This window comes from Cervus elaphus, chromosome 20 (genome assembly GCF_910594005.1).
Source record: "Cervus elaphus chromosome 20, mCerEla1.1, whole genome shotgun sequence".
NCBI lineage: Eukaryota > Metazoa > Chordata > Mammalia > Artiodactyla > Cervidae > Cervus > Cervus elaphus.
Window position 1 is genome coordinate 107,040,990 of NC_057834.1, and position 17,001 is coordinate 107,057,990.

General features: G+C 40.8%; 1 protein-coding gene across 11 annotated transcripts in view; it reads right to left on the minus strand.

The window, feature by feature from the left end:
* FGGY (FGGY carbohydrate kinase domain containing) overlaps window positions 1-17,001 on the minus strand; it is a 487,533-nt gene that overhangs the window by 105,800 nt on the left and 364,732 nt on the right. For all 11 annotated transcript variants that reach the window (XM_043876054.1, XM_043876057.1, XM_043876055.1 and 8 more), the window contains one exon: window positions 15,882-16,029. In XM_043876054.1, the coding sequence (XP_043731989.1) occupies window positions 15,882-16,029 (148 nt within the window). The remainder of the gene's footprint in view (window positions 1-15,881; window positions 16,030-17,001) is intronic.

The following is a 17,001-nucleotide window of genomic DNA, read 5'->3' on the forward strand; positions in this document are numbered from 1 at the left end:
TTCTCCAGAGGCCTAAATATGCAGTAAGGATGTTGGAAGTAGGAGAACATGAACCACACCAATACCATAGAGGTTTATGACACAGAGGAGAAAGCAGTTTGCCTCAGAGAGAATCCAGAGGTTCATGGAAGCCAGAACCTAGGTGTCCTGACAGACTCTGTGTCACTCACCACAGTGTCTCCCATGCCTGCCGCTGAGCCTGGCACACAGCAGCACTAAGTTAGCACTTGTTGGGTGTGTGGCACTTCAATGCTCCTTTTTCTTTAAGAACACCATTCTCTCTTCTAACATCCTATCCCTCTCTGTCATATACAATTATAAAAGTGAAAAAAAAAAGTGAAAGTGTTAGTTGCTCTGTCGTGTCCGACTCTTTGGGACACCATGGACTACAGCCCACCAGGCTCCTCTGTCCGTGGAATTCTCCAGGCAAGAACACTGGAGTGGGTAGCCATTTCCTTCTCCAGGAGGTCTTCCCAATCCAGGGATCAAACCTGGGTCTCCTGCACTGCAAGAAGATTCTTTCCTGTCTGAGCCACTAGGAAAGACAGTATTTATTACCTCAGCCCCTCATAAATTCACAGAGGTGGAGTGGGTATATCTTCTCTACACCCCAAGAAAGAAAAACACTGGACCATCACTTAATAGTTGCTTATTCCATGCTCTTCCCCCTCCCCAACCTCCACACTTTCTCTTCCTCATCAGAGAAGTGATTTCTATGAGACTGCAGTAAAAGAAAGTAAGTTAAAGTGTTAAGTTGCTCAGTCATGTCTGGCTCTTTGAAACCCCATGAACTGTACCTTGCCAGTCTCCTTTGGAATTCTCCAGGCAAGAATACTGGAGTGGGTAACCATTCCCTCCTCCAGGGGATCTCCCTGACTCAGGAATCAAACCCAGTCTTCAGGAAGATTCTGCAGGCAGAACCTTCATTGCAGGCAGATTCCTTACTGTCTGAGAAACCTGGGAAGCCCCAAGAATACTGGTGTGGATAGCCATTCCCTTCTCCAGGGGATCTTTCCAACCCAGGGATCAAACCCGGGTTTCCAGCATTACAGGCAGATTCTTTTTACCATCTGAGCCACCTGGATTGCCATTTCCTACTCCAAGGGATTTTCCTGACCCAGAGATTGAACTCATGTCTCCTGCATTAGAGGCAGATTCTTAACCACTGCACCACCTGGGACGCAAAAGAAGTGACCCTGTAGGTTATATACAGCTTTTGTGTGATTTAGAAAATGGTGCTCCTGCTAGGTGGACTAAATGCAAGACATTCCATTGAGAAGAGTGAATTATAAAAAGGAGCAGAGTGGACAGGATTTCAGCCCTGCCCTAAGTCCCCTCAGCTGAACACCCTGTGTGTGCACCAGCCCCAGGGAGTGCAGTGGTCCTTGGTAAAGATCACAAGTCATAAATGGTCTCTCTCTCTCTTCTTCACAACTGGCCTGACCTCAACAAGTTAGGGAAAGTTATTGGGCCACAGTTTAGAGCTCTCTTCCAGAGTCAGTCCAATAGGTAGGCTACCTTTGGCCTCCTCTCGCTGGCTGTCAATGAGATGTGAATCAGACCATGATTCTCCATGTGGTTGGGTACCAGTCTGTTTGGCAGATCAACATCCATCCACAGGAGGGTCCTGAATGCCACATATGGATAAACTGTGATGGAGGGTTTTGACTTTTTATATAGATGCATTTTCCTATTAATTTACTAGGGCTCTATATAATAACATTGACTGTGTAACTGGTTCTGATATTCTTCTCAATTAGTAAGAACCTATAAGAGAGGAGGACTAAAATACCACTAGATTTAGTTTGCTTAATCCCAGCAGCTATTCATGAGAACTTCCCCAAAGTATTTATATTCAAGCAGAAAGAAACCATGGACCCTTCTCTAAATTCTGAATGTTTTCAAAGCTCAGAAATCATAGCGAAGAAAAGAGAAGACAGTTTCTTTTCTTCAGAAACTGGGAATGAGATGATCAAGGTAAATGAGTACTAAATTTAACTCTTGAGCTGGTTTACTAGTAGCTATGGCAAAAAAAGAAACATGGTGGATGGCACAGCCTTTCTTTTATGACAAATAAAACATATCATTCTTCAAGACAGACAAAATTATTCCTGGGGAGGAATTTATTACATGGACCATCATATGGAAGGTATTCTGTATCAAAAGGGAGTAATAAGCAAGAATTCTCCCATGGCTATTTCCAACATTCCCTCACCACTAACACCAGGGCCATGAGTTGACATGTGGCTCAGTGAAAGACACTTCTCTCTAAACTGTGAAATTACTATGGCCCAGGGTCCCTGCTTTTTTGACATCTCACCTGATTTGCCAACAGAGACAGTAGAAGAACAGATAATCATTTGATTCTCCATCAAGTATCAGGTATCCCAGCCTCATCTTGACAAAAATCAAATGGCAGTCAACCCAAGATGGAACTTTCTAAGGTGTGTCTGTCATGAGGACCCCTCAGGAGGCTACAGAGGACCCTCATGGAGCTATCATGGGAAGAGGTGGCAGTGCCCTGGAAATGCCAGGGATGTCCTGGGGGAGGTACAGATTTGCAACCAGCCAGAAAGCTGGAATAGGCCAGAGGAGCTAATACTCCGGCTGAAGTCTGAATGGCTCCATCAGTAAGAAGATATGAAAAGGAAGCCTAAGTGGAAGGAATTTGTTTATAGATGCACATATGCCTCTTTCAAATGCTTGGGAGAGAGTGAAATGAGTGGGGAAGCCCCCATGGAGAGTTGCAATGGGAAGCATATTTTATTTATTTTGACTATTGTGAAATGAAGACTGTAACAGAAAACATTCATAATTAATATTTAGAGGCATATGGTGGCCAAAGAGACGTGAATTGCAATGGATAATTTCAACCTCTTAGGTATGACTGTAAAACATTTATGTAAATACTGTTGGGATTTATAAAGGTGAAAGAAAGATGATACACTTTGGAGTAAGATTTCTCTCTAATTGACTGCAGGACAATTGTGAGTTTTGTTACCTGTCTGAGCCTCATTTTTAAAAAATCTGTAAAATAAGAATAATAATACTTCAAGGTATTTAATGATTAAGTAAGTTATCTTTTGCAAAGCATCTAACTTTTTCCACAAGCTGTACCAAATCGACAAGAGCTAGACACTTACAGCGCTTAATAAATGTTCATACTCTTCCCTTTTCTCTTAATAAATGTTCACTTCTGTTCTCCTGAATTACATGAGGGGCTCAATCTCATTCACTAATTGGGACATAGAAATAAAAGATCTCCTGCAACACGCTGTGGGTACTCCCAGGGTATCAGCGATAGGGACTGAAGACCAGTAGTGGTACAGGGTGGGGAAGGTAGAGCAGAAAGAGTGCTGGGCGTCAGCATCAGGATCATGTGAGAATGGCCTGGACATCTAGGAGTGTGGAGAAGCAGTGTGCCCCTGATGAGTGCCCAGCAATAGGACAGTGGAAGACTCACTTTCAAGGACTTCTTAGAGAAGCCTTAGTCCTTATCAGCCTACACACTTCCATTCATTCTGTGAAAGGAAAGACACGTGATCTTCACCCTGGACTTCAGCTGAAATCCTGTTGCCCCTAGGCAGCTGTGTGAACTTGAGCTTGTCTCTTAACTCTCTCCCGGGATTTGAGTTAAAGGCAGGTTTCCTGTGATCCAACTTCTAGTTACTGAACTTTTGGTGGGGGCCCAGCAATCTGCATTTTTAGCAAGGCCTGAATGCATGATAAATGGTAGGAATGATTGCCCTAAACCTTGGTTATGTCAATTATAGGTCCATAGGCCATGGAGTAGTTGAGATTATAAACAAAGGTCTATTAGTAATTTAGTTAGCTAAATTTTTCCCTTCTTAGTTGTTCAAAAAATTAAGTGATTATGTATATTGGTAAAAAAAAAAATGCTTAGAAATAGATCTCGAGGGGTTTCTAAAGATTATGAAAGACAAGAAAATGGGATTCTCTGTCATAAGATTTTCTAGGGTCATTAGAGCTTGATGGAGTATCCAAGGCTCAAGGGAATTGACTGAAAGCTTTTCAGAACACAAAGGAACAAAAATCACTCTGCTTGTTCAGTCAATAATGAAGGAGGAGATGATGGGCGTATAGCAAGGAAATAAGGAGGATCAGAGAAAGATTTCTGGTAAACCTCTGGAGAGAGGCCAGAGATCGGAAAACAGGTCTCAGATAGTCAGCAGCCTGCAAGAGAAAGAGAGATAAAATTTCCCTAAAATATTTATAGGTTATCAGTATCAGGGATGGAGACCAACACTTGGCATTGGCAAAAACTCACCCAGAAATAGGAAATGCATATAAATGTATTAATACAATGTGATAGGCCAAATTTAGGTTAACATCCCCTGACTACCCTATCAAACACTAATTTGGGCACTGCTGTAAAGGGCCTTTGCAGATGGAACTGGTTACTAGCCAGTTGATCTTAAAATAGGGAGATTACCCTGGATTATCCATTTGGGCCCAATGTAATCCTGTGAGGTATTAAAAGCAGAAGAGGAAGACAGAGAGTCAGTCAAGAGATACAGTAGAATAATGCAGGAGAGATGAGGTAGAAGTGGAAATTAGAGAGATTCAAAGCATGGAAGGACTTGATCTGCCATTGCTGGCTCTGAAGATGGAGAAAGAGGACGATGAGCCAAGGAATTCATGTGGCCTCTCGAAGCTGAGGATCCCTAGCTGACAGCTATGTTGGAAACAGGCACCTCTGTCTTACAACTGCACAGAGCTGAATTTGGCCAACAACTTGAAGGATTTGATAGCAGATTATTCCCAGAATCTCCCTTAGTTCTGGTCTTGTGAAAATAGGAGCAGAGAAACCAGTTGGGCCAGCCTGGGTTTCTGACCTACATAACTGTGAGATAATAAATTTAAGCCTTGAACTTCCCTTGTGGACCAGTGGTTAAGAATCTGCCTGCCAATGCAGGAGACAAGGGTTCGATACGTTGTCTGGAAAGATTCCACATACCATGGAGCAACTAAGCCTGTGCACCTCAACCACTGAGGCCTGTGCACCCTCAACAAGAAAAGCCACCACCAGGAGAAGCCTGAATACCACAACAAAGAGTAGCCCCCACTCGCCACAACTAGAGAAAGTGTGTGCATAGCAACGAAGACCCAGCAGAGCCAAAATTAAATACACAATTTAAAAATAAATATAAAAAAATACATGTAAGCCACTAAGCTTGTGGCAATTTATTACAGAAGCAATGGACAGCTAACACACATATGACAACTGGAGGATGGACTGACATTCTCCTTCACAGCCTATTCTGTTGGTGAACTCTATACCAAGAACACTAGGCCACTTGCTGTTTCCCAGATGTACCGGGTGGAGTAGGAAATGGCAATCCACTCTAGTATTCTCGTGTGGAGAATTCCATGGACAGAGGAGCCTTGCAGGCTATGGTTTATAGGGCCGCAAAGGGTGAAGCGACATGACGGAAGCGACTTAGAACAGCGCAGCACAGATGTAGCAGGTACTTCACACCTTCATCTACCTTGCTTCTGATATGCTGAATCTAAGTCTAAAAAATCTAAATCTAAAACAATCATATATTTTAATATGCACTTGTACCAGTATAAACAAGGCTGTTTTGGTCAACAGTCCTGGTTCACATTTGCTGTCATATAACCCTGTCTTGGATTTACACACAACTTGGATCCCATCCTGGGTCCTCTGGCCTTAATTATTTCCCATTATTCATCTTTTAGGTCTTCCTGGCAGATTTCCACCTGATTTACTCCTCAATCTTTTATCATTATACAGTATCTTGAGAAAGGATCCTGTTCACAATCCACACTGCCCCCTAGCCCCAGTTTTATTTGTCATTTGGTATATACAGGGAAGATAAAAAGCACTAAGAAAAGACTGATTCTATACGGCAATTTTTTTAAAAAATCACTAAACTGAAGGAGAAATATTTCAGACATATTGAAAACAGAGCAAAAGGAATGCCAAAAATACAAAGATCTAATTTTTCATTTGAGAATGTCAGTGACCTTGGTTTGAACTGACTGGGTTCTACTACTACTTCTGGTCTTTTCTACCCTGAGTGAATTATTTAGACTCTCTGACCCTCAATTTCTCCATTCATTTCAATGCGGTAATAATACTGTCTTGCAGGGTTATAAAGAAAGTTGGTGATGATGCTTGGAAGGCATCTATCATGATGCTTGGTAGGTCATGATTCCTGAAAATAACAGCACCTATTACAAATCATCATACTAGCTGGTAAATGAGCTGCTTTAATAAAAAAAAATACATTATCCGAAAACCAGTTAAATGATACTGAGGATATTAAACTTCATTATAGGAGTCAATTTTTCATTGGCAAAAACAATATGTGAAAGAATGGTACATAAAACAATATTAAATCAGAACAAAAAAATCAATAAACTCATGTCAAAGAGTCCACGTGTTTCCAAGGCTTACAAATATATCACTCAAATGGTGCTTAATTGGTCCATGAGCTTCCAACTAGATCATCCATCTCCCAATCAGATGAAGCCACAGGGATACAGCCTCTGGCTTTTCTGCACACACTCACCAGAATTGCTGACTCCCCCACATCTGACTCTGTTTAGCGATGTCTGTCTCTAGCTGGGAGTCAGTCCTCTGGGAACTGGCTAAGATCTCATCGCGCTTCTTTCCTGACTCCCTCCTAGTTTTCCACAGGCACGCTGCACTGTGCTTGCTTTGAAGAGCCCTTGGAGCAGCACTCAACCTCTCCAGCAGTTTGAGCAGCATATGGCCTTATGTTAGAAATCACAGCTCTTCAAAGAACCAGAAAATAACTTTGCATTCTGGGTAGTGTTGTACTTGCAAAATGAAGCAGGGAAAACACGTTTCAGCCAATTGGTGAATATGGCGTGTTTTCACCTCCCGGTATGTCTCTGAGGTAATTTACTTCTCTGAGTGGGCGTTTCAGGAAAATAATTTTTAAAAACCCACCATAACAAAGAGGTTGTATTGATTTGAGAATAAGCACTGGCTGTGTACACAAGGAGGCAAGGACTCTTCTACAACTCTACAGCCCTAGCTGTTTTGTAAGGCACACCAAAGCTGAGTTTCCTATCATATTGATGAGGAAACTGAGGGCTGAGAATTTAAACACTCAAGTGTAGAAGTGTGCTCAGTCACTCAGTTGTGTCTGAATCTTTGTGACCCCACGGACTGTGGCCCACCAGGCTCCTCAGCCCGTGGGATTTTTCAGGCAAGAATACTGGAGTGGGTAGCCATTCCAGGATCCCCTGGGAAGACCTCCGGGACGGAACCCACATCTTCTTATGTCTCTGGCATTGGCAGGTGGATCCTTTATCACTAGTGCAACCTGGGAAAGAGAAGACTAATCTCTACACTTGTATGAAACATGGTTCTTATGAAGGACCAAGTGATTGTTTAGTTTCTCTAGCTGATTGTCTGTAGCTGGAGGCCTTGGTGGCTGGTAGGTACCATTGGTTCTGGGCCTAAGGTGGATGGCTTGTGACTGGCTGCCTGGGATTCAAAGGCCATCTTGTAAACATGCAAGGAAGGGCCACTGAGCAGGACCTACAATTCAAAAGTGACTGCCGTTGCTGTCTGTCTGCTGTGTGACAGTCTCTCCATTTGACTCTGACAAGGACCTTGCAAGGAAGCCGCTGCAGCTCCTGCTTACTGACAGCAGACGGACCTCACAGAGCTAACCTCAGAGGTCACGCATCGCTGGCACATTCTCAAGACACGTCTGACTTCATAATCCTGGGCTCACTTTATTGTTTCACTTGAGTAAAAGCTATCCAATCAATCACTCAAAATAAAAATCACACATACATCCCCTATAAGACACACAACCATTAGTGGTAGTATTTAGCTTCATCTCTCTCTATGACCACATGACCACATCATACTTCTTTAAAAAGTATTGCTTTTGTTTTTAAAGAACCTAGAATCATTGGTGTTAAACGTTTTGATGTTGATTGCTGTTATCCAACCTCCTTTCAAGCATCAGATGCATGCCCCTCACCCCTCCATGCCTCATTTATCAAGAGGCAAGGAGAAATATTTACATAGGTGGCTACTTGGTTCAAGCATACTATTAAGTTGCCCACCCTCTAACCATCACTCTTTTGAGTCCAGTGCCACAGGTCAATCCTGCATCACCGAAGGAGAAATGAAACAGCTAGTAACCTGGCAGGAAGCCAATTCTCACCAGAATAAAAGAAAGTGATTCTATCAAGCCTCATGGAAGGATTCCTGAGTTTTGCCCTGTTCTATTTAAGAGGGTAGACACCTAAAGCGGAAGGGTTTAGAGCCAGGTCAAACCAGGAGTGGTGATTACTTCTGAAATCTGAGTCAGTGAGGGTGGAAAGAAAAATAGAACTGTTATTGAGCAAAGATAGGGTTAGAGCTTAAATCCAAGAATCAGGGTAAGGGGAAAAACGGGAGAACAAGCATGAGGGCTAGTGGTCAGACAAGCGGAGCAGGGAATGGGCTGCAGAGTATGGTTCAGTGTGAAATCATGCATGATAGAGCTGTGGGGAGTCCTTTTTATAGTCAGTGCATCCCACAAAGTCCAGAGGTATGAGTTAAGGAAGCCTCGGGATAGGTAACCCACCCCAGCATTCTCAGGCTTCCTTGATAGGCTTCCCTTAGGCTCAGACAATAAAGAGTCCTCCTGCAATGTGGGAGACCTGGGTTTGATCCCTGGGTTGGGAAGATCCCCTGGAGGAGGGCATGGCAAGCCACTCCAGTATTCTTGCCTAGAGAATCCCCATGGACAGAGGAGCCTGGTGGGCCAGTATCCATGGGGTCGCAAAGAGCTGGACATGACTGAGCGCAGCACACAGCACATGGGTGTGTATCCTAAAAGTTGGGATTCCTGTTTTCATCTAAGCTCTGCTGCTTCTTGGCGTTGTGGCCTTGGCAGGTCACTGTTCCTTCCTCCCTTGGCAAGTGAAGGCTGAAATAACTGCTTAACCAGAAGGCAATTATTCAGTGCCCATCTTTGATCTAAGCACTGTTGGAATTAGAAACTAAATAAGCCATAGCTCTTACAATCAAAATTTTTTTCTAATACATTTAAAGCACATGTTGCTTTGTGACAACTCTGATCTTATTGTTTTTAGTACAAATTATGAATTTTGCATTCAAATCTTCAATGTAGGTTTTAATCCTGCTACTATATTTTCAGCTGTCTTTATTATTTCCTTTGTTTTCTCATTCCATTGCCTCGCTATCTGAGCTCATTTTTTTCTAATAAGTTTCTGCCCTCTTTCACAGAGATGTGCTTTGAAAAAAAATCCTATTGAATATGCCAAGAAGTTTTAAAATACTTTCTTTTGGTTTCAGTAGTAAGTAATTTTTAAGAGGCCTTTCCCTTAAGCATTCAAAATGGTATTTCTTTTACTTTGTATGCAACATGTTTTTCCTAAGGGACTCACTTTATTATTATTTTTTAAATTCACTTTTACTAGGGCACTATACATATTCAGTATTTCCCAGCACACTGTATACATGATTTACTCTCAGCCCCACTCACTGTAACTTGGGTTTGCCTCTTCAGATCTATAGCTAGTTGCCATTTCCCAGAGTCTAGCAGTTTTTATTTTGTGTAGCTTTGTTGGCCTGAGGGGGATGACCACTGCCTGGCTTTCTAACCCTAGAGCAGATGACAGACATGTAAAGCTACCCCCCTCTGTCCAATTCACAGAGTTTCCCTATCTCTGCCCCATTAAGAGAGTTTGATACAGGGTCCTCAGACTGCAGCCCATCAGCATACATCCTAAATCAGCCTTCCAGCCCGCTGGCTACTTGGGTTGGCAGCTTTCTAATGGACTGAACTGAAAGGGAAGATAAGGTTCGGGTTGTGGAGGAGTTCTGGGAAACTAAGCTCACTGGCTGCTTCCAAAAAGCAAAGCAAAACAAAGCAAAAAATCTTAACCATCAGCAGTAGAGTAGAGGGATGACTGCTCTGTTTTTAGGTTTAAAGGAACCTTGCAATTTTAAGCTAGGGACCAGGAAGTGGAGAGGTCCCAACATTTGCAAGGCTGATGGTTTATTTTGTTCATATGTCAGACATTACATTTCTCAAACAAGTTATTAAATACATTTAATCTTTTTGATTCTGTAAAACCTTCCCAAATCCTCCCTAAGAGAGTCAATTCTAATTTTTCTAGTTGAATGTCATCTTAATTGTTTAAGTCAGCACAAGTTTATGCTCTTTTCTTGCATCTTCACAGATATTTTCAAATGAAGCAGAGAAAGGCTGCATCAGGGTTTGTTGCCCAAATGCCACCTAAAAAATTCAAACTCAGGCATTTACTGAGTACCTCTTTTGGCTTATACAGATGTCTGTATTACAGGGATCACATGTTGTGTACATACACACATATACACACACACTAACACATGTACAATATTATTCCCCCAATTATCATGTGAACTTGAAACAGGTAGAGTTTCAAGTCTGTTTTCCCTCAGTTTAGCCTAGGCCTGCACAAAGTAGGTGATCAATAAAGGGTAAGAGAAAAGAGCCAACCATGGAGAGAGAAAAGAATTGGGAGAGTGTGCTGTTGCTGAAGCAGAAGAACAGGGAGTGGCCATTGGTTCTCAGAGATTTTTTATTACCTAGATAAAATGCTAAGTGCAATCTATCACTGGTTAGACAGTGACATATGGACCCCAAAATTGTAAACATTCACCCACCATGCTCTCCTCCCCTCTAGAACACTGCACATACTGTGATTCCCTTGGTCATAAACCCTGTTTTCTATTTCCCTTAGTGTCAATGTCACCTCCTATCTGAAGCTTTTCTTGACTGCTGAGACCACGGTGGGCCATCATCTTCTATATGTCTATCGAGCCTTGGGCAGTGAGTGGCATCTGGAGCCTGAACTTGCATCCGTATTGCCTGTTTATATAAATCATATATTGTTCTTGCCCTACTGGGATTTTCTTAGTAGGGCTTGGCACAAAATAGGCATCAAATAAATTTTTTCTGAATGAGTGTTGCAGAAAGTAGTCACTGTAGGTTCTGGCAAAAGGATAAAATGACAAATAGATTCAGGGTGATTATTTGGATGTTATCCAAAACTGGACTGAGGGAAAGAGATTTGAACATAGATACAAAAATTCTCAAGAAAATACTAGCAAACTGGATCCAACAACACATCAAAAGGACCACACACCATGATCAAGTAAGGTTTATTCCCAGGATGCAAGGATTTTTCAATATATACAAATTAATCTAGTTCTTTGAAAACTGATACAAATGTGATACAAACTGAAGAATAAAAACCATATGATCATCTCAATAGCTGCATAAAAACTTTTCAACAAAATTCAACACCTATTTATGATTAAAAACTCTCCAGAAAGTGGGCATAAAAGAAAACTATCTCAACATAATAAAGGCCATATATGACAAACTCACAGCTAACATCATACTCAATGGTGAAAAACTAAAAGCATTTACTCTAAGATTAGGAACAAGACAAGGGTGTCTATTCTCGCCACTTTTACTCAACATTATTTTAGACGTCCTAGCCATGGCAATCAGAGAAGAAAAAAGAAATAAAAGGAATCCAAACTGGAAAAGAGGAAGTAAAACTGGTACTGTTTGCAGATTACATGACACTGTACATAGAAAATCCTAAAGATGCTATCAAAAAACTACTAGAGCTCATCAATGAATTCAGCAAAGTTGAAGGAAACAAAGGAATATGCAAAAATCTGTTGCATTTCTATACACTAACAATGAAAGATCAGAAAGAAAAATTAAGGAAACAATCTCATTTACCACCACATCAAAAAGAATAAAATACCTAGGAATAAACCTACCTAAGGAGGCAAAAGACCTGTACTCTGAAAGCTATAAGACACTGATGAAAAAAACTGAAGATGATACAAACAGATGAAAAGATATACTATGTTCTTGAATTGGAAGAATTAATATTGTCAAAATGACTATACTACCCAAAGCAATCTACAAAATTAATGCAATCCCTATCAAATTGGCAATTTTCAAAGAACTAGGTAAAAAAAAAAATTAAAATGTGTATGGAAACACAAAAGACTCTGAATAGCCAAAAGAATCTTGAAGTAGACTAGAACTGGAAGACTCATGCATCCTGACCTCAGACTATATTACAAAGTTACAGTAATCAAAGTAGTATAGTACTGGCCCAACAGAAATACAGATCAATGGAGCAGGATGGAAAGCTCAGAAATAAACCCCCACATCTATGTTTAATTATTCTATGACAAAAGAGGAAAGAATATACAATGGAGAAAAGACAGTCTCTTCAGTAAGTGCTGCTGTGGAAACTGGATAGCTATATGTAAAAGAATAAATTAGAACATTCTCCACTACCATACAAAAAATAAGCTTGAAATGGATTAAAGACTTAAATATATGACCAGATACTATAAAACTCCTAGAAGAAAACAGACAGAAAGCTCTTTGACATAAATAACAGCAACATCGTCCTGGATCCATCTCTTAGACTAATGAAAATAAAAACAAAAATAAACAAATGGGACCTAATTAAACTTAGAAGCTTTTTCACAGAAAAGGAAACCATAAACAAAACAAAAAGACAGCCCACAGAATTGGAGAAAATATTTGCAAATGAAGTAACTGACAAGGGATTAACCTCCAAAATATATAAGCAGTTCATGCATCTCAATCTAAAAAACCAGACAACCTAATCAAAAATGGGCAAAACATCTAAATAGATATTTCCCTAAAAAGACATAGAGATGATCAAAAAGCAATGAAAAGATGCTCAACACTACTAATTATTTGTTGTTGTTGTTGTTCAGTTGCCAAGTCATGTCTGATTCTTTGTGATTATTAGAGAAATGCAAATCAAAATGCAATGAGTCATCACCTCATCAGTCAGAATGGCCATAATCAAAAACTCTACAAACAAAAACGCTACAGAGGGTGTGGAGAAAAGGGAACCCTGCTACATTGTTGGTGGAAATGTAAGTTGGTACAGCCACTACGGAGAACAGCATGGAGGTTTCTTAAGAAAACTAAAAACAGAACTACCATATGATATTTCAATCTCACTACTGGGCAAATACTTGGAGAAAACCATAATTTAAAAAGATACAGGCACCCCAACATTCATTGCAGCACTATTTACAATGGCCAAGACATGGAAGCAACTGAAATGGTCACTGACAGAACATTTTTTTTTGTCCATGCTGAATGGACAAAGAAGATGAGGCACATATATACAATGGAATATTACTCAGCCATCCAAAAGAATGAAATAATGCCATTTGAAGCAACATGGATGGGCCTAGAGGTTATCATGCTAAAAAAAAGTAACAGAAGTTGGACAGAGAAAGACAAATATCAATGACATTATTTATATGTGGAATCCAAAAAAATAATACAAATGAATTTATTTGTAAAACAGACTCACAGGCTTCAAAAACAAACTTATGGTTATCAAAGTGGAAAGGTGTTGGGGAGGGATGAATTAGGAGTCTGGGAATTAACATATATATACTACTATATATAAAATAATCAACAAGGACCTACTGTATAGCACAGAGAACTCTACTTAATGTTCTGTAATAACCTATATGGAAAAAGAATCTGAAAAAGAATAGATATATGTATATGTATAACTGAATCACTTTGTTGTACACCTGAAACTAAGACAGCATTTTAAATCACTTATACTCAAATATGAAATAAATTTTTTAAAAAATGAGATTTGAGGGGAAATTTCTAGCCTAGAATTTCCTTTCTTGTATCTTATCTAGGTCATCTTCTCCTTCCAGTTTCGTGAGGTACATTCATAGAATGACAGCTATGCAAAGGTAAGGCCACCCCAAGGGCAATTGTGAAGGGAAATCCCTGCTAAGAAACATCAGGTGATGTGTGAAGTATGTTTATAAAACAATAAAACTTCTAAAAAAGTAAATACAGGGACTTCCCTTACAGTCCAGTGGTTGAGACTGTGCTTCCAGTGTAGGGGGTGCAGGTTCAATCCCAGGTCAGGAACTAATACCCCACATGCTGCAGTGCATGGTCAAGACATTAAATACATCAACAAACAAACCTGTATTCATATACTGCTTCAACAGAAAGAGAGATCATCGCTCTAACAATATAGCAGGATTTTTTAATACAGTTGGGCATATGTCCCCATGCAAGACATCGCCTTTGGTGAGTACATACCTATTTGTACTTAATCTAACAAGACAGATGCTCTTCAAAGCACTCATTGGCTTGTTTGGAATCCCATTCTGTGTTTGAGCTAACTTTATTGGAATCCTGATGATGGAAATTCTTAAGTCTCTGGATGTCAGGCTTGGTTTTAAGAAACAGACAAAGCCCTTGGGTAAAAAGCTTTAATTTTTATTTCTTTGTTTCCAGTTTTTCATTCATTCTTTTTTTTTTGGTTGTGTCATGTGACATGTGGCATTTTAGTTCCCCAACCAGGGATTAAGCCTGGGTCCCCTGTAGTGGAAGCATGGAGTCTTAACCACTGAACTGCTAGGGAAGACCCTTCTTTAACACTTTAAGTATCTCCTGTATTTTGCTTTAGATATTTGTCTCTAAGACATGGATTTTTGCATTCATACAAAATGTGCCCTTCCCTTAAGTTCTGTTTGTACCCAGAAAGTCAGCCATCTGAAAGTACGACTTTCCAGCTATAGCCTAGGGCACATGGACCTCTCCGGACATTCCTCTTCTGTCTCCATGGGCCAAATAGGAGGCCAAGTTCATTATTTTTTGCATGGGCATGCTTCACGGACTCCAGACAGACATTGCCCTCGCTATGTCCAATGTTCTTTTCTATCATGACTCCCTTTCATACACAGAAGTTGACTGTGTCAAATAGGTAATGAAAGGAAAGACTAGGTCTTTCTGTTGGCTACACAAAAATATTTAAAATAATCCTAATAGAATTAACCACAAAACCAGAGCTTGTTAAGTCTTGAAGCTCCTCAAGCCAGCAGGCCTGCTCCTCTGTCACATAGTGCATAAAGCTTGCACTGCTTACGGCTTCCATTCTAAAGCCCTGCCGTAAGGCACCTCACACTTTGCTTCTCAACGGGACATCTGGATTCTGAATTCATGACTTCTTTTCCTCTTTGTGGTCTCTCCTGGCCTCTTGGACCTGAAGTTTATCTCTTTTTTCCTAGCTTTCACATGCTTTATCCATCCTCAAACACGATTCTTAGTGCTAAGTTACCCTTAGCCACCCAATCTTGCTTGGCCATCAAGATATTATCTCTTAGCTTAGGTGGTTGTGAGCACTTCCATCAAGGGCATGCTGGCACCTCCAGCCCCAAATCTCTGAACTAAAAGTGAGTCTAAAGGTCACTAACAGCTGAATTTACCCACTAACATAAGTTATTAACTTTATTTTACTTTACCAATGTTTATCTGAAATTCTAATAATGTTAGCCTACACTCTGAACATCCCTGACTCAGAGTCTAGGCAGATGTGTGGCTGTGGCAAGCTAGACCATGGGTGGTAATATTTACCACTTCTTTACCCAGCAGCCTGGATATGGAGATGGAAAACATGAATCCACAAACTGATGTAAATAGAAAAATTGCATAGGCAGGGGCTCAACTTCTAGTTGCTCCATGGGACAAAGAGGCAGCAGTAGCTACAAGCAAGAAATCCTGCTTTTAACACTCTCAAGGTTGGCTCAGAAACAATGGGAACTTTCAGCAGATCGTCCTATGTAGTTGCAAGAACCCTCAACAGCAGTACATCTGCAAGAAGCCAGTGGGCTGTTGGCCGGCTTTGTTTATATTTCCTCTTTTTTCCTTCTCCTCAACTTTGCTTCTTCCAACTCTGGAGCCCTTTGGCCCGCCGTCACCTTCGTGCAAGAACTGACTGTTACTTACCATGCCCTTTAGTGTCAGATCTGCTAAGGGAGACCGGTTGCCATGGAAATCTGGCCAAACATGTAAATCAACAGTGAGGAAACCCACAGGCTGAGCCTTCTTAATCAGATCCAGGTGACTGTTCAAATATGCATATACACTCTGGCGTCTGGAAGAGAAGAAGATGTTGTTTTTAAAAGGGGGGTTAGGGTCAGGGAGCAAACTGCTCTGTAGAAAGAAACTGTTTGTACTCCCACATCAGATCCAGAAAGTAAGTGGGGTCCCAAAAAGCTTCAGCAAAAAATTACCCCCAACTTACAGACATCAGCAAACCACACTCTCAGATCACACTGTGCTCTCACCAAGGACAGGAAACATGTCCTGGTGGAAGGTGGAAAGGTCTGGACGCAAAAGACCAGATCCAAGAATGGCTTTTCTCCATAGTAGGTATGTAACCATGAAAAAGTTATTCAAACTTTCTGAATCACTCTCTTGGCATCTGTAAAAAAAGCCATTATAATTCCTGCCCAACTGACCTCATAGGATTATTGTGAAGATCAAAGGAGACTATGCAGGTGAAGATACATGATTCTGCAAACTGTACAGTGCTGGACATATGTAAAGGATTTTTAAAAATCAGTATTACTAATTGTAACAATAATAATTTGACATATGGAGAAAAATGTAAGTTCCTGGACTCAGGATGGGAGTTTGCTGAAAGCAGTGATAGGATGGGCTGGATGCAGTTGGGATCAACAGCTGGGAGACTTGATTTCCAACCCCAACCTACCTAATGACAATGCATTAGTTCTTGTTCTTTTGAAGAGTTAGTTTCTTTATATGTAGAATGAAAGAGGCAGATGACCTTTCATTGTCTCATTCTATTTACTTGAGAGAGCCAAAGAGGTTGGGCTCGGGAGGATGGGCTTAGGGCAGGCAGAACCAGGATCTGTATCCAAGACTGTCCTGGATAGAGACCCTGGCTCTACCTGTTCTCACTGGGTGACATAAGCCAGTGACTTAACCTCTCTGAACTTCAGTTTCCCATACATATAATGAGTGGGAAATTTCACCTTACTGGGTGAAACCCATTGCATGACACAAAGATTAAAGTTGGTTAGCTGTCCTCTCTTTAAAGTGC